The 25,825-nt window shown below is 39.5% G+C and overlaps 1 protein-coding gene across 5 annotated transcripts in view; it reads right to left on the bottom strand.

Annotated features, from left to right (window-relative positions):
• Positions 1–25,825, bottom strand: part of arap1 (ArfGAP with RhoGAP domain, ankyrin repeat and PH domain 1) — a 60,465-nt gene that overhangs the window by 8,536 nt on the left and 26,104 nt on the right. For all 5 annotated transcript variants that reach the window (XM_012921883.5, XM_012921881.5, XM_012921884.5 and 2 more), the window contains 23 exons: positions 24,895–25,015; positions 24,550–24,734; positions 24,255–24,361; positions 22,843–23,042; positions 21,775–21,860; positions 21,195–21,377; positions 12,884–13,058; positions 11,672–11,806; positions 11,429–11,564; positions 11,147–11,249; positions 10,246–10,438; positions 10,108–10,153; positions 9,768–9,931; positions 8,525–8,737; positions 6,013–6,118; positions 5,765–5,912; positions 5,457–5,528; positions 4,501–4,578; positions 4,251–4,368; positions 3,470–3,583; positions 3,233–3,372; positions 3,057–3,139; positions 2,405–2,464 (listed from right to left, as the gene is read on the bottom strand). In XM_012921883.5, the coding sequence (XP_012777337.3) occupies positions 2,405–2,464; positions 3,057–3,139; positions 3,233–3,372; positions 3,470–3,583; positions 4,251–4,368; positions 4,501–4,578; positions 5,457–5,528; positions 5,765–5,912; positions 6,013–6,118; positions 8,525–8,737; positions 9,768–9,931; positions 10,108–10,153; positions 10,246–10,438; positions 11,147–11,249; positions 11,429–11,564; positions 11,672–11,806; positions 12,884–13,058; positions 21,195–21,377; positions 21,775–21,860; positions 22,843–23,042; positions 24,255–24,361; positions 24,550–24,734; positions 24,895–25,015 (2,966 nt within the window). The remainder of the gene's footprint in view (positions 1–2,404; positions 2,465–3,056; positions 3,140–3,232; positions 3,373–3,469; positions 3,584–4,250; positions 4,369–4,500; positions 4,579–5,456; positions 5,529–5,764; positions 5,913–6,012; positions 6,119–8,524; positions 8,738–9,767; positions 9,932–10,107; positions 10,154–10,245; positions 10,439–11,146; positions 11,250–11,428; positions 11,565–11,671; positions 11,807–12,883; positions 13,059–21,194; positions 21,378–21,774; positions 21,861–22,842; positions 23,043–24,254; positions 24,362–24,549; positions 24,735–24,894; positions 25,016–25,825) is intronic.

The raw sequence follows: 25,825 nt of genomic DNA, 5'->3' as shown, positions 1-25,825 counted from the left end.
CCTAGCTTAGAACAGAGCCCTGTTTATAGGTGTATTCATGTGTGTTCACCCCCTAGGTGGAGTCAACCTTTTATATGCCTCCTTCTCGAGACTCTCATGCAGGGATCTGACCCGTTTTCTCAGCCTACAGAAAATCTAGCAGCTTTCTCCAAAGTTGGTTGTGTTTATATCCGTATCACCATGCTGCCATAAAGTTAAAAATAAATTAATAAATAAAATGACACACAGGAAGAGCAAAGGCTGAGCTCCTGCAAACACTATATTAGTGCTGCAATCTAATATAATGACAGACTTTAGTTATATTTCATGTATTGAAACAAATGTTTACAAATACAACTGTTTAAACTATAAATAAAAGCACAAGTAGAGCAGGGTGATATGACCAAAAATATTTATCACGATATACATTTGAAAATTTGCGTTAACGATATAACTGACAAAAAAACTAGACAAAAAACTTTACAACTCCACAACTTTATTAGTGCAAAAAAAACCCAAAACAAAACATCAATGTATTTTCACTTGAACAAGCAGCTGTTTTAAGTGCATTAAAGTTATATAAAAAATTAACAGTGCAAATGCAAATTCTTTGCTGACAGTTTAACCAAAAGGCATTTCCAGTGGAAATTGGCCGACATATCCTCAGCATAACCATGTATAATATCCACAACACTTAAAAAGAGGTTATGCACACACAATACGGTAATATTATGTTGAAGCACAGTACGTATCACTCCGCGAGGCTCCTGCCTACGATAGTCGTAATGCTCCGACAATCCATCAAGCGGTGCGGGTTCGTAGCTTAGCAAAGTCGTACTAAAACATTTGACAGATTTTCGAGCGCCGTGTACGACATAAAATCGTTTCGAGGTCAGTAAACACAACCAGAATTCATACATAAGGCACACGGGATTATAAGGGGCACTGTCGATTTTCAGAAAAATCAAAGGATTGATTTTAAGTGTGCCGTATTTTCCAAACAACACGGTAATAACGACGGCCCGCTAGCACGTTCTACCAAAAATAGTGCTTTGTTGTGTATCTGACGGATGAAAGCCAAACCAGTTCCACACCACTGAAGTTGCAGCATTTTTACAAACCAATTCTGGTTCATCTATTTCATTTAACGATCTGCTTTCGCTCTTCTCATTCTGCATCGCCGCCATGTGTGTATGTAAACAAAGGCATTGCGCATGCGCGTTTTACCCATATTCTATTGCAATATTTCATTTTCCTATCGTTGCCCAACATTACACCGGTATTACCGTAAACGGTATGATATAGCCCAGCCCTAAGCACAATGCAAATCTCATGAACTTGGATTTATTCACAATAGAACAATGAAACCTGAAATTGAAATTGACGCCAGCAACACGTTTCTAAAAATTTGAGCTGCCAACTTCTGTGAGAGAAATCTATTCCCATTCTCGTCTGATATCAGATATATATAGCTGCTGAACCTCACGGCTTACTTACTCCACCTTACTAATGTTTTCTACAGGCAGACCAGTTCAGCACCTGGACTCTTCGACAGCAAAGCCATGCTGTTGTAATAGATGCAGCATGCAGTTTAGTATCATCTTGCTGAAATATGCACGGCATCCCCTGAAAGGCTTTCTGGATGGGAGCATGTGATAAACTAAAACCTCTGGACATCTTTCATCATTAATTGTGTCTTTCCAGATGTGCCAGCTGCCAGTTCTATGTATGTATGTAAGTATGTATTGTATGTATTTAGGTATTAATGCATGCAGGTACCATCAGACATGAGCACGGAGGTCCCTCTCTGCTTTAATCTAGAGACTGCAGTGTCCATGTTTTGCACAATGCTAATCATTCTGACAACAGAACAGTTTTCCACTTTGTCTCAGTCCATTCACATCTTCATGTGTTTCTGGTTCTTTGCACGATAGCGCTTTAACCTGCATTCATGAACCGCACGATGAGCTGTGCTCACAGATAATGATTTCTGGAAGTCTTCCTGAGCCCAAGCAAGCAGCTTACAGGCATTTACAGGCATGATTTTTGACCTTGTCCCTTACATACAGAGATTTCTGCAGATTTCCTAAATCTTCTGAAGTTATTATGGGCCATAGATTATGTAGATGATGGGATATTCACAGGCTTTTCATTTTTAGATTGAGGAACATTTTTCTGAAATTATTGCACAATTTGTAGAGTGTTTTTTGCATAATGGAGAATCTCTGCCTAAGATGCTCTTTTTATAGCCGATCAAGTTACTGACCTGTTGCAAATCAAGCCAATTAGCGGAAAAAAATGCTCCTGCGGCTGTTTGTTTTCGGTATTACTCATTTTTCCAGCCAATAAACCAACATTGCTGGTGACGTAATCAGAGCCTGAAAGTTGTGTATTATAAAAAAGAGAGCACTGAATAAGTACTCACCACTGCTGTCTCTCGGGCTTCTCTTGTTTCATGCTCTCATACAGAACTGTCAGTCCCCAACTAAAAATAAACATACAAATCACTTTAACAGCAATTCAGCTTCTTAGGATTCACAGTGTCAGCCTGCCCCCTAGTGGTCACTCTGCTTACAAGGCCCAAACAGCTACTTCAGATAAAGAAACTGTAGAGTTCGTAAATTAATAATTCAAGTTTAGTCGTTAATTTAAGCATGAGCCGAGCTGCAGAAGTTGCTCTGTGTAAACTTTTAAAGTTATGAAACAAGGAAGCTCAAGGGCATCAACCAATTTGGTTCAAGCTAACAAAACTGAGGTAATTTGAGATCAAAAAGATGCATTTTGATCAGTAGGGGTAGCACTAGCTGCTCCCGCCAACAGCAATGTAGTGCAGAGGTGTTACACTTGTATAAAGCTGGAGAATGAGTGGCCAGATATCCAATTATTCATGATCAGATAATCCCAGAAAATTGTTATTCCCAGTAAATACATTTTTTGTGCCCACTGAAGCGATAATTTGCATGGCCAGTCTTCCTCCTGGTGTGACAGCAGTTTCCATTTACAGCAGCCACCTGCTGCTTTGCCACTAAGCACTCATGAGAATAGTGTGACACTGGTAATTCAGCACAGGTGCTCACCATGTGGGAGGACGGAGTTTCTTCTTTATACCAAGGTAAACCTTCAAGTTTTTCACTGGCCATTCACGTTCTGGACGGTTACTCTGACAGACAGTGGGGAAAAAAGGAAAAATTAGTTAACGAGTCTACGAAGGAGATAACAAATAAAATGATAAAAGTATGTCTGTAGATCTTACTCTGACGTCCTTGTACATTCTGAGCGAGTTGTAATTGAGGATGAAATAACGCTCATGAAAACTGGTGAGGCCCAAACCCAAGATGCTTCGCTCCTCTCTGAATTTTATCATCCCGTGCTTGGATGCGTCCGGTTTACTGGCTGCAGGACAGAAGGCCAGATAACTGAAATTGATGCAAGCATGCCACAATGTGGCAGACCAAACAGTGCAGCAATGATTCTGTTGTTTTGTATTTACACAGGTAAAGAGTGATGGCCTCCATTGCAGCATGTTTCTTGATAAGCAGATGAGACTCTGTGCCGATGGAGTGAACAATGGGCAAGACTCGCTCCTGATAGTGCAGCGGTCGTTCTGAAAAACAGAGCAGGCAGAAAGAGAGCATGTGTGAAAACATGATGCAAACTTGGGGCATTTCTGGATGACAAAGAACTTTGCAAATCTGCATTCCTCAATAGGGTCAAAGTGTCAGACAAACATGCTGAGCGCTTGATGACATAACTGGTACAGCTTCATATTTTTGGATGCTATAAATACATATTTCCGTAAATCTCACCTTACATCCTGGAAGAATTTTGTTTTGTAAATCTACATACCAATCTGTAGTAAATGACACCGTCTGTAGCGGTAAATTCCTTCCTTCTCTTCCCATCAACAACAACAATTTCCTTCAATTTCTCATCATTACTGCTCCATTTCCTCTTTAATCTGCAGATTACTGCTACTGTCATTTTCATACTGTCGCTTCCTTGTAGGGAACCAGACAGGTCACATACCAGATGCAAAACAAACTGCAGTTTGCAGCCACACTGTTGCAGGCAATTTTTTTTTTTTTTGCATTAGTCCTAGTAAACTGTCATTTTCCAAAGCAAAATAGCCCTGTACCATATTAATGAAAAAAACAGAATAATTAAGACAGAGTTTACAAAATACCCTATAAATTCTAAATCTGCATCAGCATAAAAAACAAATGCTGTTTGGCATTTGTCCTGCCTCCCTTCATCTTTTTAATCAGTCTTACCCATTTCTTCCTTGCAGCAGATCTCCCAGCAGCTCCAGTAATCTTTGTCTTTAATTGGGATGTTACGCTGGTCCAGAATCTCCAGTGTGAGCTCTAATGCTGTCATAGAACCAGGAATCTGTGGGAAGAGTGGAAATATTTGTTTTCTATAAAAACCAGCCTGTTCGTTACTGTGGAACTTGATGTGTGCCAGATGAAAGAACTGGGTTGTTAAATAAATAAATGTGTTATTTGGTGAATTCCAACCCACCTTCACATGTCTCTCTCCACTGGCCTTTTCCTCCAGGTACACAGTACAAATGAAGTCACCTCCTCGTTCAGAAGGAGGCTGAAGTTTAGGGCACACAAGCAAACAAATGATCAGACAGAAAAACTGCGATGATAAAAAAAGCGTATACACAGATAACCAAATGCAGTGTTCAAACAAGTCAAAACACTTCACACAACACATTTCACTGAGATCAACTGAACAATAATAAAGGTTAATTACACAGGCAGGTGATAAACTAGAAATTAACATAATAAATTAAGTGTAAAGTTTGGTGGAGGGGGGATTATGGTGAGTGGTTGCTTTTCTAAGACTTGGGTTCGGCGCCTTAGTTTCAGTAATGAACCCTTAACACATTCAGGATGAATTACAAACTGCAAGCCGCTTCACATCCAACATTAGCATCTGACCTCACAAATGTGATTCTGGTCAAAAATTCCCATAAACACTCTCCTGAATGTTGTGGAAAGCCTTCCTAGAAGTGTTGAAGCATCATATTAAACCCTTTAGATTAAGATTGGGATGTCAATCAAGTTCGTGTGTGTGTGATGGCTTTTGGAAATATGATGTATCCCAGCGGGATAGAAAACCGATCCAGAAGAATTTCCTTCATTTGCTGATATGTTCTGATGATGGCTGTGGAAATGACTGTTTAATCTCACCGAAGAAATCCACCAAGTTTATTATAATTAACTAAAACTAAGCTAAAAACTGAAACTGCATGGGAAAAAATTCACACTTTTACCAAAGCTGGACTTCTGAAAGAAATTCTAAGTGACACAATTTGAAAAACTAAACTAAAAATATAGAAGAAATATTCTTAGTTTTAGTTCTGCGTTTATATTGTAATATTTTCAATGATTTTCCTAAATCTTGCCTCTGAAATATGTCAGGTCACTGAACCATTCTTTGTTTAAAGTTTATTGTATGTTGCTCACATTTTTTAAATTCCGCATTTTGTGGATAACTTCAATCACTTCTATCTGCTTGTTCAGCTGCTGCTCATCCACCTGCAAGAGAGCATAAGCAGAGTAATTCAACCACAAATAAAAATGTATCAACATTTAAAATCTGCACTGATACTTCAAAGTGCAGAATCACTGCACTGTGTTGTAATCACAGTGAAGCTTGATCTTTAAGATAAAAAGATAAGACGAACACTTAGACCTCTACACCACTGAAAAGTGTTTTTAAATCCCTGATGTGTTAGCATAGAAGCATTACCACCTTTGTTATCAGCACTGACCTCAAAGATGAGTTTGTAGTGCTCAATGAGGTCTTCAATGGCGCGGCCAGCGGCATAGTCCTTCCCGTCAGTCTGGAACAGTGTGGGACCGAACACGATGGCCAGATTATGGTTGTTCATCTGGTTGTCATCCGAAAAGTGCTGCACGCTGAAACACAAGCGGTAAAAAAAACACACAAGTCTGTGCACAAATACATACTCAGGGAGAGGTGATAAGATGGTATCAGTCACTGTGTATCAGTTCTCACCAGTAGAGATGCTCGATAAGGGCTTGTAGTGTTGCCTTGTTGACATGAGGCAGTTTGTTCAAGAACTGCTTGTACTGGGAGATTTTAGTACTTTCATCCTGAATGGCTGGGGAAGAGAGAAGAAGATGAGGAGAAAAGTAAAATTATTAAATAAAATTATGAACACAGAGGATATTTATAGTACAAACGGCCAGGATCAAAGAAAGAGCTGGGAGGGTAAGATGGAAGGAAAAAAAAAAAAAAAAAAAAAAAAAAAGCACAGGACGAGAGCACAAAAGATCAAAACAGGGAGAAAGGCTGAAGAGAGGCCTGATGAAAAAGGACTCTAGACGTCTAAAACAAAGAGCATTTTTGTTTAAACTGGCATGTATATATTAAAAATGGCCAGCAGTGTGTAGGTCTTTGGTTGAAAACAATAACAAGATGATGGTACCAGACACACAGCTGCAGCATATCTTTAAACTCATTCTCTTTGCACTGTATGTTCAATTTAGCTTCAGTGTTAAAAAAAACAAAACACTAGAATTACAATGACAAACATATCATTAAATCCCTGCAATACTAGCATTATATGCTCATTTTCATTTGAAACCAGTACATTGTCAAATGCTTATGTTACTGGGGCAAAAAAGACTGGAAAAGTTGTGCTAAAAGCTGTTTTCGGTGTAAGACTACAAATAGTAAGAGGCAGTTATATACTGCAATAATTTCGATTGTTGAAAAATCCCTAAACAATGACGCCCAACATCAACACTAAACACCCAAACCCAAGATAAAATACAAAAGGGTTGTGGTCCTTCCTTGTAAACTAGATTAAAGTGCAGAGGGACTAAAAGCTACAGATGAGGACAGATGAGGACCCTCCTCATGAAAGTTTAAAACTTACACAAAAAAAATTAAAAGGTTTCTGTTAAACATAGCAAGCGATTTTTAAAACACAGCTTTCCCAAACATCCTAGTTTTGTTTTGGATGTTTAGTTTTTTGTTTTTATTTTTTACATTGCACACAGAAACTAAATTGTTTCACAAAAAACAAAAACTACCAGGGTCAAGGTTATTAATAGTTATTTGCAAATCCTTTTTACTGGAAAACAGCCTGCTGTCATTTGCTGTAGTTGTCAACAAGACCCACACTCGTCTCCCGAGCGAGACTCTCTAAAGCTTTACACAGGCTGGTAGTTGTTCATCAGGTGCGATGTATGTTTTGAGTCACTGTTGTGTTGGAAGACAAAGTGATGACTGAGATCCAGGTTTGCTGCCAACTGTTTGAGGTTTTCTTTCAAAATCTTCACATATCCTTCACTCTTCCTTCCATTTTGACAAGATGCCCACTTCCAGACGTTATGAAGCATCTCCACAGCATAATAGTCCCACCACCATGCTTCACTGCGGGGACGGTGTTCTATGGGTTGACGCCTCTCCATTTTTTCTCCAAACATAAGTCACTGTGGCTACAAAGCCTTTGTTTCATCTCATCTCATCTGACAAAAGGACACACTCCCATATGCATAATGTTTCTTCAGGTTGTCCTTAGCATGCTTTAGTCTGTCTTGAAGGTACGTCTTCTGCAGAAGTGGACTTTTCCTTCGTCTGCAACCTCACAGTTCCTGCGCAGGTTTCTAGTGACAGTCTTCTTTGAGAGTAGGAAATCCAAGTCGACTAAGTTATTCATGAGTGTCTTGACAGTTGTTCTGTGGTCTTTGGACACATCTCTCACAGGTTTTCTTTAATGAATCTTTCACTTCCTGCCTCTGTCAGGCTTGTTGTGTGCTGTGTGTCACTTTCCTAATGATAGTTCTCACTCCAGTTCTTGACACTTGGAAACACTGTGATAACGATGTATATCCATCTCTGCTTTATGAGCAGCCATAACTCTTTATCACAAGTCTAAACTGCTTTCTTGTGTTTTTGACATGACGCTTTCTCAAGTGACTGCTCAAACAGTCTATAAGGGTACAAAGTTTAAGTTAAAGCACATTAATTCACAGCAATGGTTTGTACTAAGGCTCATAAAGCTCAGGGTCATAACATGAGCCTGTTAGTTATTGTTTTTCTCCAAAATAATTCTGTTATTGTGTGCAAACAGAAATTTGAAAATAGAATTGCTATGTTGAAATTTGCTGCCCTGTTAAAAAAAAAAAAAGCACAGTGACATTGATTTTCGGCTAATAATTTTGTAATGTGCTAAATGCCACAAAATGCATGTCTGTAAAGGGACCATGACAGGTCATCCGCCATACAGATGACTTCTTAATCCAGGAAGGCCTTGCTTGTTTTGGCATGGCAATACTAAACCAGCTCAGGTTTTAGAACAGTATGGCTCCAAACTGGCCTGTCAGTGTGTCTCTCAGCAGATGCAGTATCATGATATCAAAACATCAGAAAAACTAATTTGCCCCTTTTAAGGAGAGCCACAGGTGTCTGATCTATACATGTTTTACAGGATACTCAAAGCTCGTAAAATAATAAGAAACATAGGAATCATGAAGAAACAAAATCGTATGACTCTTACTTGCAGTGCTGAGCCAGGAGGGGGAGTCCTGTGTTGTGAACACTCCCTCTTTCAACTCCCTGAAAAACCGTTTGAGTGTGTTAGAGACGTCGTCCACCTGATGCTCTCCTTCCCTTAGGCAAAGGCTGCGAGCATCGTGACGAAACCTCTCGCACAGAGCTGCCACACGAGAGTTCACGCCGCTCTTGCGATAAATTCCCTCTGACACCATACCTAGAGATGGGACATTAACAAGCACACACAAAAACACACAGAGTAGAATGTTACACAAACACAGACTTAAACCGGAAGAAACAGCTCTTTCACCACTGACAAAAGAAAACAAAAGTTCCTCAAACTTAATCGTTATATTGCATCTTCCAACATTCAGAACATTTAATGCATCAAGTGTTTCGCCTCAACACTGCAACGATTGGCCTCTGAGGGCTTGGAAACATTGAGCTGACTGACATCTGAAGGCAAAGCAAAAACAACAACGAGGGGAAAAAAGAAAGAAGAAAAAAAATCACATGAGCAGAGCTGCTAGCGGTGAGGCCAGAAGGCCAATATGTCAAACGGTGTCAACCCACAAAGAGAGAAGTGTGATGCAGCTGCACTTCTCTACAATGAGTGCAGATAATTAAAACAATGGACCTCACACACCACACTGAGAGCAAGTTAGGCCCATGTCCACTCGAGGAAATAAGAGTCATGTTATTTCCTCTATTTTATCTTTGTCTACTTTGAACTGTTGTACATGTCAAGCTTTTCAAGCTGTGAACTCATGCAAGAGATGTAGCACAAGCAACTCTGCCACTCTGGTGAAACCAATGTTCAAGCTGTACAGCTATATAAAAGATGAGGAGGAAGATGGTTCTTCCGTGGATAGATCCAGTGGAATTTAACACAGTAAACTTAAGGTCCAACTATTATAGTCACATGAGTTCAGAGAAAGATAGAAAAGGTTACAGTTCATGCTGAACCAAGAGCCTGGATTTTTGTTTGTGTGCTGAACTATGATGGTTAACTAAATTTTATGTTATGCAAATGTTATATTATCAATGCTTACCATGATATGAGGTATGACTTGTGTTGTAAGGAGTCGTCTTTGTTTGGTTTGTTATGTAAGTAATGTTGCATATATGTGTGAATGTTTTATAGTGCACTGTCAAAATGTAACACAATAAACAAAACTAAAGATGCATGAAGTACATATTTACTTCACAAAAATGGTTTCTTATGTGTGTGAGTGTGTGTTTCTTACCACACTGTGTGATGTAGTTAATGCAGCTATCTACGATCACCGGTATGTCCGTCTCCGTGAGCTGCTGCTCGTGCAGCCTGTCTCCTCCACTCCCTGCAGCTGCCTGGATAGCTGCACACCAGCAAGAAAAATCCAGCTTTCTCTTTCCTTCTATGTACAGAGTTCTAAAAAAAGAGAAGAAGAAACAAATAAAGAAGAAAGAAGAATTAATAGATGAGTATGTGAGGGAAAACCGTTTCATTATTAGGAATATCTATAAAAATTAAACAGGTTAATCTTTAAAGGGGTTTCAAACTGTAAGAATAATTTGTCAATCAGCACACAAATGATCCGTTCTCACCTGCCTTTCCCCACCAGAACCATGACTTCATTGTCTTGCTGAATTGCTGTAAAACACAAATACAGGGTAAGAACTGTTGTGCTCTAATCGCTGAGCACTCGCACAGTGATTAAATCCATGTTTGCGTGTCTTACTCACATAGTTCGTTCAGTTTGCGGAGGTGGATCTCCTCCACCTGACTGCCTTCCAGGTAAACGTGAAGTACAGACCCCTCCAGAGCAAACCACCCAACTTTGGACCTTTGTAGGTTCAAGCCATCTTTGCACATCAGCTTCCCAATCCTCTCAGAATTCAATCTCAGCAAAGGTTCTGCAGAGACTGGAATAAAGGCCTACAAGCAAAGGACAAACGGCGTTTGTACTGAAGCTTCTTTAGGCTGCTCCCTTTTCAAAAATGGGAAAGAGCTCCACATATTTTGATCTGGCAGATTTTTACGCCTAAGGATCTTCCTGACGCAATCCCCAAGGGATCTGTGCCTCCTCCTGGTCTCAAACCAGGGTTTGTACAAAATCATCCTTGCCCTTCTTTTTTATTATGAGCTACATTTTATTTTATTTCATTTAAATTCAAGCTTTTAAAAACGAATACTATTTGTCACTGCTTGAAGAACACAGTGTGGGTGGCAACAAATTCAGCCTCGATTCTGGTTACATTCTGTCCAGTTACTATCTCGGCCTTCTCCCCAAGAGCTGTGGAAAGAGACAATCCTCCACGAAACTGGTTGTGTCACAGGTTGTTCATGACCTTGTGCATAACTCTGACACATCTGACTGGTCTCACAATAACTAATGAGATTTGAGTGCACACACTTTGCCCTTTCAGCCGTTGAGATAAAATGACTGTTGTTTCATTTCACACGATCACGTCAGTCGTAAAGAAAGTTGTGCTTTGATAAAATAAACAACAGCGAGCACTGTCCTGATCACTGACACCAAGCTTAATCTGCTAACACCACTTATAAGAGCTTTCTTATTTGACTAGAAATAAAGAAAAATCACAAATCTCTCCGTTAAGCTGAATATATGTATTTGATTGTTACCTTGGCGATAGACTTGACCCACTGGGATTTGACTTCTGAGTCATCGGTGCCAAACAGGTAGAGACGCTCAGACTCTGTATAAATTTCAAATGTATTGTTGTACCTGGGGGTTGGGAAAAAAAAAAAAAAAAAAAAAAAAGGAGGTTAGAGGAGCAGACACTGGGAAATTTAGGAAAGAGAAGGAGGAGACATACGATTCATCTCGCTTAACATTACAAGGTGTCGTTGCATTTTTGCTGTAAATGTGCATTTACGACGGACAGTGTGTGGGTGTTTGCGTACCCATGTCTGTCGTCGTTGTCGGAAGCCAAACACACGATCTCTGAAGCCTTGAGAGCTCCATTTGGGTTTGAGTTCTTGTCACTTTCGTAGTAGCTGAAAACGCCATCATTTAGCGTGCACCAGCGACGACTGAACTCTATATTGATAGACAAATAAATATTTGCCAAGCATAATAGTGATAATCACTTTAACTATTCTTTCTTCTTGTGGTAAGTGTTGCTGTTGTAGAGTGTTTGTGCTTACCCTCTTTGGCCTTGCGCTCTGTGACTGGCCGAGCCATGGATGCAGTTTTGAATAGGAAGCCATTGTGAGACACGGAAGGAGGTAGTGGGTAAGGTTCTGGGTCCATAGCATCCACCTCCTCTAACCGTGGTAGCTCTACAGAAAAGCATTGTAAAGAATTTGATTGTATGAAAGTAAAGAAGTGTTTACGACACACGCTTACGGTCTCTTAAACTTTTAAACCCTGTTGAAATGGCCCCTCCCTCGTTTCTCAACACTCTGCTTTGAGTTCTTACCTCATAGTTGAACTATGTTTTGCTATGACTGTAGTCACCCACTCTTAAAATGTCAGTGCCTTGATCCATCTGACGTCACCAAATATCAACCAATTTCTAAATTACCTCATTGCTAATACCAAGATTATTATAGTTAACTAAAAACTAACCTAAACCACATCTTAGTTCACTATAAAATAAAAAGTAGACTTTAGAAGAAAATGTCAACTAACAAATGATATAAAGTATTACAACTTGCCTGATGAGGCTTTGATGGGAGTGTTTATTGAGACTTTTGATGTCTACAAGACTGTAAGTCAATGACTTTTTAAAAGTGCTGTTAACTAGAATCAGGGGGCTCTTAAACGAAAGCTAAACATGCTTTACACCAACAACATGCCTCTAAACTAGCCTGCCTGCAATCCAGACCTGTGACCCACTAAAAACATGTCACACATTTAGAAAATGAAAGACACAACACAAGCAACAAGGAGCACCTCCTATGTGAAGCAAGACTGGGGAAACACTGTTCAGCTGATTACAGGTTCAGTAAATCGCTGCATTCTGCTCTCACTTAGAGCTTAATAAGCATTCAAACTTCTTGGATTGCAGAATTGATATTAAGGGTCCACTCATTATTTCAAGATCCTGTTGATTACTGAAGCAAAAACAATTTTAATGTCAGGGAAACACAATTTTTGAATGACCTAACTGAGAGGATCCAAATTACAAAGCCAACTGCTTTGTATAAGATCCTTTTTTAACGTATCCCTCCAGTCCGTTCTCGTTTCCAGAATCTGCCTGCCTATAAAGCACGCTGTGTTTCGACAAGTGCTTTGTGAAAAAACATGTTATTTTTTTTAAATCAATACTTTAACAAACTCTTTCATGAAAGCTCTACTCAGTCCATTAAAAACAAATGTGTGCTTGGGACCCTGAGCTTGCACGCATACTGTACCTGTGTTCAGATTATGGTTCAATAACTCGGCCTGTAGGGGTTGCGAGTGTGCGGTGGCCAAGGAGAGGGGGGAGGGTTGACTTTCCAGCCCAGTTGAACAATTCACATCTGCACCGCAGAAAATCAGGCTCAGCGTCTCCAGTACATCGCTGCACTGCACATTTATACAAAGAGCCTGGAGAAAAGGGGAGAGCAACAGACAAGGAGACACACGAGTAAACGCTCGTGTACAAAAATAACAGGCGGAAACAACTGTGTACCGTTTCTTGGCAACAACTTCTGGCTTTATAGTGCAAGTATTGAACTGAAATTCATTTTACCTCCAAATGCAGACATATCATTTATTTGTTATAGACATATAAAAAGAACTGCATTGCTCAGAAAGTAGGAGACCAAAGAGGTTGGATCAACATTAACTATGACTTAACACAGTTAAACATGGACAACAATTAAAGCAAAGCAGGGAAGGAAATGAGGGTGTGAGATGAAATTAAGACAAGGAAGGAAGGAAATATGGAGGACAGGATGAGAGCGTCGACTTGAGAAGCATTTAGGTAATAAAGAAAAAGGAGTTGCTTTTGTTCTTTTTAAGAAAGAAATCTACAATACAAGACTAATGAAAAAAGTAACAAAAGGGTTTTAATACTGTGATCCTGCTGCAGCTGAAAAGGTTTGAATCATGTTGTTTGAAGTTCTTTCAGTTTTCAGAATGAAGTGAACTTCTGCACACCAAACAAACTGCGTGTTTGTCTGTCAGGGTATGTGGGCTTTAAAACCTGCACGGCCTTTTGCCCAAGAACCCTCATGCTTTACTGTCAACACTGCTCCACTCCTCCTTCCAAATAGATTTAAAAACCATTAAAGTATACTCTGTGTTTTTATTGAATAACAAACATTGCAGTGTCAACAGCAATCTCCACTCATTTTATTTTGGGATTTACCGCAACTGTAGATTACTCTGGTTAAACTATATACAAAGTATTCTCAGGTGTCCTCGAGCCATTTTGGAATGATTAGATTATAAGTCCTAGCTTATGTATTTATCACTTTGTACTCTTTGTGCATGACTGCACAATTGTTTGCAGTCGTTTCCTCGTCACTGATATAACTTGAAGGAATCTTCAGTAATTTTATTACATCCTTGGATGTAATGGAAGCTGTGCAGCAAAAGGTTAAGCTGGAGACACAAAGGACTAGTGTCAAAAACCTGATCTGAATGGAAATCTAAAAACAAAACAGAATTTTTTTTAATTTTTTTTACAATATATTTTTGTAAGCTGAGCATTCTTGAATCTCATAGGAAGGCTCAGACTTTCGGGAGCCTGTTTAGCTCAGTGGGTAACTATATGACACATGGCTAAAGTGCAGCGGTCTGGGTTTGAGTCTGACCTGCGGCCCTGTGCTGCGTGTCCTCGCTTTCTCTCTCTCTCATCTGGTTTTTCTGTCTGTCTTCGCTGCTCTACTGTCAAATAAAGACTAAATATGCCCAAAAACTAATCTTTAGAAGAAAAAAAATGTCTGCTTTGCAATGTAGGCATACGTACCGCTGCGGCAACCCTAAAATCTACACGCACCCTGATATTACACGTCTCATTTAACCCCCGACAACACCACCAAGGACAGAACTATCGTGACAGGTCCAGATGTCTTTACCTGCAGTAGGGAACTTTCCTGGCAGTGATCACACAAACATTTTTAACGTGCTAACAAAGAAGCTTTTGTGTCATATTTCTGTTGCCATTATCTCTCCTCATTAATAGCTCATGAGCGATGACTGATGTGCCATTACTGGCAAACCAGCGAAGAAATTTAAAACTCAGGCAGGTGGAATGCAGCACAAGTTGAGAAAGACGTAATCAGCATTGTGCTAACTCGCTGGAACGATGATGAATATAACTGGTGTTCACTCATATAAATAAGTTCCACAGCACTTCTTTAGACTATAAACAACAAACAAACTAACCCTGAGCACAAGGAAAGAAGAAGAGAGAATACACACCCAGGCATGTCTGTCTTCAGTTAAACGCAATAAGCTCTTTTGGGTCTGACTGAGAAATTCCCCAGTGCACACACACACAGACAGAGCCCCTCCTCTATTTAAGCACTATTGAGCTTACGCACACACGCACACAAACAAACAAGGCAATTAGCAAAGATTAGAATTGCAAAAGATACACCCACACAAACCCAAAAAAAACACAAAGACAAACTGCCAAAGCACCGATGAGTTGAGAGAATTTAAAACATCAAGAATTATAAATGGGGTTGTTTGCCAGAGTGACAGCACTTCCCATTCCCAAAGCCACAGATCCTGAGACATTACGCAGTCTGGCTTTGTTTCAGTCCAATGAGTCGGAGTGCAGCTGCAGACCGGGTCAAGCACTGAAAGATTTGGCAAACAAAATTCAGGGCGCTCTAAAGAGCTGCTTAAAATATCACTAGTAATTTTTTTGTCCAGGGTGAGGCCCAAAATCAGTAAAACAGGCTGTATTTTTCCTTAAAAATCCATCCATGATCTGGTTTTCATGCCCAAGTAGATGAAGTTTTTGGTCTTTAAATCTTTAAAAAGATTTAAGGCAACTTGAAAATGTTATAAAACTATACACAACAAATAAAAAGATGGGTGTAACCTGCTCTTTATCACTGATGGCAACCAAATTTTTCCACTTTTGGTCAACAACATCAAAATGACCACGCTGTTTAGCTGTACCGGCCTGCAATGAAGATGCCACTGCAGCCCAACAAACACAGTCATCCGAACTCTTGTTTGACCACAAGCACAAAGCAGTTCACAGACAATACTCTGCCATCAACAAATAAGTGTGTTATGCTCTGTGCCGATATATTTGCATGTGTATGTGTGCATGTGTGCGGTCCGTACACAACAATACAGAGAACAGAGGAAAAAATCAGTGCTCTGCTTCATCCCATGTGGACATACATGTGGACACCTACGCTGTGCAAAGAGCCAGTGTACAGTAATATGACAACAGCCTTTTCTTCTGTCCAGGAAAATTGAACCTATCAGAATGAAGTACAATGAGGAAATGGGCTGTTTGAGTGTTAAGAAACCTCACCCTTCAACATCTGCTGCCGATGAAACAGGCAGTAATGTAATAACGCACACAGAGAGAAGGGAATTCAAGAATCTTGCAGAATTTCCCAAGAGAGACAGAGGCAGAGAGATTTTTATCTGGGCGTGTCAAAAAAAAAAAAAAAAAAAGCCAACAAAAAAAAAAAAAAAAAAAACATAGGCCTCCATCTGGCCTCTGCATTTGTATGGGGCTGAACTGGAGGAAAAGAAAGATGAGGGAGGGAAAGGAAGAAAGAGAAATATTGTGAAAAGAAGATGAAAGCATTTCAGTCAGCCACATTAATCAGAGACAGATTGTTTTTGGCTAGAAACTCAACCTATGTACAGACAGCGATACTAACACATGCAGGCTTTGCTGTGTAGACTTTAGCACAAAATACCCCAAACTACACCCACACTTACAGATGTGAATGTACGTGCATATATTAAATCCAGATGAGAAAGAGCTATTCCCATATGTTCCATCATTACCTCACCGTGTGTAGCTTAAAGAGAGAGGGAGATGGTCAGGGAGGTGAAAATCCAGACAGAAAAAGGAGGGCAGAGAAAAAAAAATGATTTGAAGGAAAAATCATTTTCCTTCAGAGTTCCAGACCAAAAAAAAAAAGGAGGGAGGGGGAAAAAAAGCACTGCAAAATAAACAAGAAAGGAGATCACATGTTGAGCCAATCTCCCTGTAGAAATCGAAAGGATTTATAACCTGAAATCCTAAAGTGTGAATGAGGACATGATGGGAATGGTCGGAAAACAGAAGAATTAAATAGGAAGAATGAGCAAAAGCAGAAAATAAAAGGAGAAGGTATGCGATGAAGAGCTCTTCTTATAAGGAATCCAATTACAAAACTTTAAAAGCATAAAAAACAAGGCCGTAAAGATTTTTAATCCTGTACCTTAGTTGTTAGTTTGCTATGATAAAATACCAACAACATGCTGATAGCCAACAGCACACAGTCAAGGAGACCTGGGAAAGGAGAGTGGCCGTCAACTTTTCAATAACCGATTGCTTTATTTTCTCAAATGTCACTAAAATAGCCACAAAGTTATGAAAAAAAGTTAAACTATGACAACTATCCCCAACTCAAACACAGAGGGACTATCAAACTGTCTGCATTAAACAACTCTATGTCACACTGTGCACTTCATTATGAAACGTCATCTATGCTGTGTCACTTCTTCCCTTTCAAGGAAACCACGAGCCAACAAAGCCTTTAATGTCAACCTAAAGGCCATAAAAAGCTTCAAACTGTTTAACAGGAAGATGGCAACGCCACAGAGGAAGAACAACTCATGGATGACTGTTACTTTATTCTTAACATGCAGGTGACTAACATTCAATAGAGGTCTTCTAAAAACAGATGCAGTTGTGCCTACAACTGCATCTGTTTTGTTTCTGTAAGAAGGAAATGCAGAGTATGGTTTTTCCAGGGAATAAGAAACCCAGTGTAAAACTGTGGTCACAGCTAGAGTTCACTACTTGATGCAACTGAGAAAAATTAGGAAGCCACAGTAACAACAGAGGAAGAACCAAAAGAGACAAAACAGGAGACGACGATCATGATTTACAGATGGAAACATACAAGCACACAAAAAGAAAGCAGTACAGACCAAATACAGAAAAGGCACACAACCATGCCCACGCAGGCAAATTCATGTGCATTTCAATGTGTTGCAGCTCACTCCAGAGGAAAAAAAAAAAAAAAAAAAACATACACACACAGACACACAATAGCTCTAATGTCTCACTAACACAGAGCTGCAGTGCTGCAGTCCCCATAGTGTCAACACAAAAATGTTTCCCACAGACACATTCAAGCACATGACTGCACACACATACTGTCAGAGATCTAAAATCCACTTCCACACATCGCTTTAAACGAACCACCACTGAAATGCAATGTTGTGCTCTTTTTCTTAACAGAGCTAGCCTAAAAGGACTCAGAGAGCTGCAAAAACAAGGCATATTTTCACTACCCTGTCCTACAGCTCCCCTCTTATACATAGCCCAACCTGGAAGTTTTCAGTTCCCGTCAGTCAGTCCGCTATTTGAATGTCAGTTGATAAAGACAGCCCGGAAAAGTTGCAAATGTAAAAGTCTGAAGCTCATATCAAAAAGAAAATTATAAAAGATATAAACGACTTGCAAATAAGAAAAAAAGAGCAAGGAGTGAAGTGATCAAATTTCTTCAGCGGTCAGAGCCAAACAATGTGTAGGACAGGAGGAGAAGGAGGAGGAGGAAAACAGAGGGAGGGGTGGAGTTACAGCACATTCCAGTTAAATCAGTAAGTAATGATGTCACATTAAGGAAAAAAGGAAAAACAAAGAAGAAAGCGAGCAAGAGAAGTGGGGTTAAAAAGCCAGGAGTAGATAAATGACCCTGAATTAGCTAAGGGTGCTGCTGCACTCACAGAGTGTGCAAGCATGTTTTTGTCTTCATTTCGCACTCTTGCACACTTACATCACCTTTTTTGTCACCCACTTTTTTGTCACCAGCTGACACATGTGCAGAGTGTACAATTTCTGAAAGGCACACCCAAGCAGAAGCAATGCTCATCTGTATTTTTCTCATGAACAGGAAAAAACAAACAAACAAGTAGAGCAGCCATTTAAGTAATCACCTCTGAAATGGGGGTGGAGTGGTGTGTGTGTGTGGGTTTGTGGGAGAGGGGGGATGAAAGCTGTAGGAAAGTCCAACAGATCACGTCCTCTATAGGTCCCAAAGACCCAAGAGAGAGATAAGAAAAGAGCAGAAAATGGAGCCATCGGGGAGGAGGACAAGCAGCTGCTTTTAAAACAAAAACTAAACAACTTCCTTTATCTCATTCTGCACATCCCAAACACAGTGACTCACACTCACTCACACACACAAATGTAAAAGCTTAACAGCTTGAGGGGGAAAAACACATAGCTCACAGTCAGGTGCTAAATGTGACTCATTTACACACCAAGTTTATCTGTGCCCTGTACACATTGTTAGCAGTAACTGGGTTAAGCTCCTAAGAAGTGACCGAGCTGGGTCTGAAACACTCAGTCATTAATCACACATGATGGAGCCCAGTATAAAAGCTATGGCCATTCCATGGCCACTCACATTTCCTGATTCTAAACAATACTAACCATATTAATGTGTCATCTTCAAGCAAAGCGTCGCCCACCACAAGTACACAAAGACACCGCGGTTGTCACATTTAAAAGAGTCGTTGCTAAGAGTCGGTTCTGGGACCTTGCAGAGTTGCAAGTTTGAAAAAAATGACTCAGAAGCAGGGATTTCACAGGGTTTAGTCCTGAACCTGCATTAATCAGTCTTTAATTCTTCAACTCTAAAATTGAGGTTTGCAAAATTACTTCAAGTGATAGAGCGTGTTTCACAAGTTTAATCAGTTTTTTTAGTCTATAAACCCAACTTGCACTCCATTGCAGCTGCAGTGCAATCAAACAAAGTCCCACAAATGCCTTAAAAACAAGAAAAGTGTCAAATGTTGTAAGACTGGATCAACCAGCTGCAGAAGCATACTGGCTGCTTTACTGTAAGTATCTAAGTGTTAAATAACACTTTCGCCACAGTCACAGGATCTTACCATGTATTTACACAAAGGAGCGTGCTTATTTTTATGCTCTTTCTATTGGCTTCAAAGGAAATTCTGCATCTTATTTTAAGTTACTGCTCAAAACAAGAACTCTGAACAGAATCATCAACTTCGAGGTGCAAACCAAGGATGTCAAACTCATTATACACAAAGGCAGCCCACTTTAATCTTAAGGGGTAAAGATCAAAGTAAAACTATATGATAAATCTGTATTGCCCAGACTATCCAGTACTTATAAAATATGAAGTTTGCATTAATGAAAATGTCCTTATAGTGAAAATACAGAAACTTCCCTGTCGTTTAATTATGTTAGTTAATTACTTTGATTCTGTATGAAGGAATCAATCAGCAGGATAAGTTGAAAAACTTGTTTTACAACTACAGTTAAAAAAAATCAAAATCGATGCATACCTTCATACTTTTAGTGGGCGGATTTGAGTATTTACTTGGCCAACTCTGTCCCCCAGGCCTTATATTTGACAAACCTAGGAGGCATTTTTGCATGCTTTTGCATATGCCAAAACTGTTAATATATTTTTTCCACTCACCAATTAACCCCAGTATAATATAACAAGAAATGCAATTTTTCTTCACAGTACCAGTCCAAATAAACTGCATGTAGAGAATGCTGAGGCACCAATCTGACGAAGACAACAAAAACATTCCTGCTGCACTGAAGATTCCCACTAGCCCCCACATTTCTTAAACAGACATTAGGAACAAATGGGATCATTTTGTAATGCTGGCTGCCTGCCAAGCTAAGCAATTAGAGAACCAAGGGCTTGGAAGGAGGGGTGACCAAAAAGAAGATCCTGTGTGGAGATAGGAGAAACTTCCAGAAAGGCAGCTGTCAGTGCAGTAGTTTTTCCTCAATGAAAGGCATACAAAAACCTGCATGGGATTCAGGAAAAAAAAAAAAAAAAAACCAACCTCAAGGATCCTGATACTGTGAGAAACGAGATTCTCTAGCATGATAACAGCAGTCAGGTCTGAAGGAAACAAGACACTATTCAATACTATCCCAGCCAGGAAGTGTGGTGCTGGCAGCATCATGCTGTGGGGGGATTTTTTTTAAGCAGGGACAGGATGACTCATCTGGGCTTATGAACACCGAATGATGCTAAGTACACAGATGACCTAATGAAGGCAATAATGCACCAGGGGAGCATCTCAGACTAGTATGAAGGTTCATCTACCAACAGGATAATGGGAAAACTGATCCTGAAGTCGTGAGCCGGCTGTTTGTGACATTCAAGGCTCCGGTTGCCTAGGTAACCCTCTAGTGACTTTATTATCAGGTCATATGTTAATCAACAGTATTCTTCAGTCTGGTACTGTCAATCACACAGAAACAGGAAAAGTTTATTTAGGGCCCCGCCCACTACTCATAGCAAGCGGTTATTTCCCTCATGGAAAGATTACGGAAAGTCATTCACTCTCTCTGGTTTCCGGTTGGCACCTCGCTTCCAATGTGGACACATTTTAAGGCCCCATCCGCACACTCAGCTATTCGCTTGTCACTCATCACTTTACACTTTGCAGCTGCTCACTAGCAGAAATTTCTGGCAATGCAGTGCGCAGATTCAGAATTAAACACAACGGTATCACAAGCAAACTGTGACTTTGACTTACGTGATTGAGCTCCCTCTGGTTTCCATACAGAGCGTGGTACCTCCTGTATTTGCCCTGGCGATATTTGTTGCTGATGAAGCGTCTTCTCTCTTCGCTGCAGCTCGAAGGCGACAGAGCTTCACTTGGTGGGACATTAGCTGCCCAAAAACTGTTAGCCCGCTCGTTGCCTATCACCAGGAATAACTGCGACAAGGGCAGGGTGAACAGGAAAATAAATAAATAAATAAAAAATGAAGAGAAGTACTTCCACACTTATTCTATTTTTCTTCTGTAGCACTTACTAGATCAGATTACTGACACTTCTGACCTGCAGGTTTATAAAACAATATAATGAAACCCACACAAAACCACCGGTAACTACTGCCTCGGAAACTTCCACAGAGATGAAACTAAAACTAAGCTGTCTCAGCTCCAAAATGATTAATTGCAGAAACATTATATTTGAACATACTAGTTAATTAATCTTAAGACTTTAAACATTTAAAGAAACTGGACATAAATCCTTGTCTTTGGAGTCTGTTCTAATTTTTATATCAAAAACGTCTCAACAATTAATTAGAGAGAGAATTTCTATTTGTACCTGAATAAGCTCTTCTGTCCAAACTTTCTTATCCATCTTCAGACTTCGAACTTTTGAAATGCTAGGGCCTAGTCCTCTGTGCTCCCCTGGAATAACACACATACACATATTAAAGCCAAGTTCAATCTTGACCATATTATAAGCTCTGTACGGACAACCAAATAACTCTTTACAAACAGACAAAAAACAAACAACAAGTGCAGTGAAATGATTGATTTTTTTATATTTCAAGGCAAAAATCACTGCTGACCAAAGAGAACACGCAGGCTACAACTAGTCATTAGGTTTAGGAGGTAATTACTTTCACACAGGGCCAGGTAGCGTCACCTAAAAACAGCATTGTGTTTTAGCAAAGGGTCAAATACATTTTCACAGCACTGTACAATTACTGTCCTGTGGTTTTATGCCTCTGCCAAACAGCACAACCAACCAACCACACACTGATATCAATGTGTGTCCAGGCTTATTTCACCTTAGTAGAAAAAGACTTTATTTACTAGAAAAATCTATTAAGTGTCTGCATACTAAAAAAATAGAGGTGCAACAAAATCGGAGGTGACCGCAGAGAAGCTACAAGTCCTAAAGTACGGCTGCCTCACACTGATTATCAGAAGCACACATAATTCGGCCAAGAGTTTAAAGGTGGGTAGTAGAAGTGGGTGACATAGCCTGACATTTATATCATGATTCTTTAAATTATAATATTAATATTTCCTGTGATAAAAAAAAACAAAAAAACATGCCCTTTAATAATGGCCCAAAAAAGTATTTTTTAGGAAATGATATGAGTGAAAAACAGAAGTGAGCTCTGACCACTAACATCTAAATAGTCCCTGAGAACAACTGAACATTTGTCCTAAACTGGAGTGTTTTCCTAAAGAACTTCCTGAAATATCACATCTATGACAACTGATGGCCACGACAAAACAAAGTCACAATGCCTCTTGTGCTGGAAGCCACATGTTAATTCTGATACTCAGCAACTAAAAGTCAAAATGCTGCTAAACACAAAGTATTCACACTGACAGCCCAAAGCACCGCACAAAAACAAAATCAGAACACACAAACCTGCGCATTGTTTGCACACCACCACACACAAATTGATGGCGGCCCACTCCGGCTTCGGTGCTTCACAGTCGGCGCACAGACTGTTGCTAGACTCCGCCCAGATCCGCTCAGCCACCTCGCTGTTAGACAATGCCTCACCTATCGCGTCTCGCATAGCATTCACCCACTGCTCTCTCATCTGCTCTGACTCTGCGATGAAGCTGCGGAGAGAGGCAAGCATATGGACGAGTGTTAACGCTGACATGAAGGTGAGAAATGACGCTTAGATCGCTGTTGTTACGCTAAATATACTCAAGACCTGGAAACCACATAAACTCACAGAGGCAGACAAGCTTCCTCTTTTCACCCTGTCTGCTGCATGCTCAGTTTATCTTCCCTTAAATTAGTAATACATATAAATATACTTTACAGAAATAAATTGAGTAATTATTTCCTGCCCTGAAATATTTCTGGATGTTACATGGGAACAAAAGCACAAAACCACAGATACAGTACTTTAAATACAGTAAAAACACTAAATACGGTACTTTAAAATACAAATCATAACATTAGCTTAACAATTTAAATAAAAAGTTGAATCATGAATTTCAGAATAATTCAGTATCAGCTGTATTAGTATACAACTAAATAAATTGAGTTAAATCAACAAAAATACAGATAACTGCCATTTATTTGGGTTTTGGAAATGTAATGGAAAATCTGAGCACTGGCAAAGAATTACATTTTTGTCCAGATCTGAATCATTGTCTTTTCTTATTACTAATTTCTTTCATTTACATTGCTGATGTAGACATAATGAGAGAGAAAAAAACTCCTCCTTTTATTTTTAAACATTTCTAAATCTTCAACCTTTCTTATTATTACCAGGTCTGAATGAAAATGACTCTTTCACATATGTTTACAGTCAAGAGACTCAGAGCCAGTACACTAGTCCACAGAAACACACATTTCCCCATCCTGTCATGCTGAGACCCTGCACTACAGGCGCAGGCTGTGAACTGTCAGCCAAAAGACCACACACCACATGCACTCATGCACAAACATATCCCCTGCACTTCTTCGCACAAAAACACGCACACACACAGTCACACAAAAGACTTTTCACATTCTTGAAAGACAACCAGCTGAGGATTGAGGGACTGTGGGAGAGTTCTCACTAAAACAATATGACCTTGTAACCCAGCAACTCAACTGAAGAGCAACTCAGATGCTGATAATGAGGAATGATCATCGTCTCTAAACTGTCTAATTAGTATATCCCACAGTTGATCTCACATAAACAGTTTTATATAAATATTATATTATACATTTATATAAACCCAACTACTTAATTACTGCAATAAGAGGTGTGATAGTCACACAAACATGGGAAAGGTGTGACAGCAGATTTCATTTCTGTGTGCATGCAATACCTAAATATGCGATAAGGTGTGGTGAGATCAAAGCTTCGACGATCTGAGACCTTAATGTTTCCTACATTCATCTCAATAGACGTGATACCCAATCCAATACGATAGTCCTGTAAGAAATGGAAGATAAAATGTAAATTACACTGTTCCAACAAATCAAAAAAACAAAAACAAACAAAAAAAACCAAAAAAAAAAAAACCCATTTCTTATAATTCTAACAATCATTAAAGTAAAGAAAACAAAATGCAATTATCTTAAGTACAAATCTGTACACACAGCTGCACCCAGAGTTCTTACATCAATATTTTTGTAGAGGAAAACTTTATCTGAGGCAACAACTGTGTAAAGTTTGGAGCGTAACCCTTTTAGCTCCAAGTAGCCCTGATAGTCTGGGGCTAAAGGTGAGCCGGGGTTCATGACAGTGTGCCTTTGGCGCCCACTGGTGCAATCCTGCAGTACAGTCACCCATTCATTTCGTTCAGCTGCAATGAGAGCGCATAGGCATGTCAGATCAGACATGAACGTAGTAAAATCGGCACCCACAAATATATATATGAACTGAGTTAACTGCATATTTTGAGACATGGGAAATAACTGTCTGTACAAGTGTAAGCACATATATAGCTGGGTGAACAGACATACCTTCACTTTCAGCCCTAAAGATGAAGGTTCGATTGTTTGTAACAACTTCAAACTTCAGCTCCCCCACAGTGGTCACATTAGTGATGAAAGCTGTTGAGATGATCCCCTTAGAATACACGTCCTACAACACAAGATAGCACAACACACACTCAGCATCTCAGATTAGTGCTGCAGCTATCGATTACTTTAATGATCAGTTATTTCATCAATTAATCAAGCGATCAGTGAATTAAAAGCAATTTAAAATTAACCACTCATTGGTTTCCATATTAATTGCAGTGTTTTAGGTCATTTAAATGCATATAACTTCATTGTATTTACGTACCATTAAAAGTCATATTTATTAAACAAAACATTTTCATAAATGCAAAAAAAAAACAAAAACCCACAAACAACTAAAAACAAGTACATTGGTGTCAAATAACATAACATATACATGCACACTAAACTAAGGTATAAAAAAAGATGCCTTTGCTAAGCATTTGTGGAGGTTTCTCTGACATTAAGAGGAGTGTATCTAGTTAATGTGTGCGCATGTGTGACCCTTTAAAAGAGTTTGTGGTGGCTGTCACACAAAAGCGAGGACATCAACATTCTCAGAACTGAGGCTTGCCCTTTGCTTTGATGTAACGTTTCCTGCTGCAGAAGACAGATGTTCTGATGGTGCACAATAAATAATTAACGTTAATAATAATGTCAAACTTAACAGCATTGACACAATTTTAGTTACAGAATAAAATTAAAATCAAATTAAGATTTTATATTAATCCAAATCTGCAAAATAATGTAACTCACTTACACCCCATGCTCCTCTCGCCCCTGCCCATCAGCCTTAATAATGGCTCATCTGCATTTTTTACTTTAACTCCAGTAACTTTATTATCGCTTTTCACTGTAAAACAAACAGCAGTGCATGGGAGCATTTCCAAAG

The sequence above is a fragment of the Maylandia zebra genome, linkage group LG14 (assembly GCF_041146795.1).
Source record: "Maylandia zebra isolate NMK-2024a linkage group LG14, Mzebra_GT3a, whole genome shotgun sequence".
Taxonomy (NCBI): Eukaryota; Metazoa; Chordata; class Actinopteri; order Cichliformes; family Cichlidae; genus Maylandia; species Maylandia zebra.
Note: the sequence above shows the minus strand (reverse complement) of the source record. Positions and strands in the feature narration are given on the sequence as shown.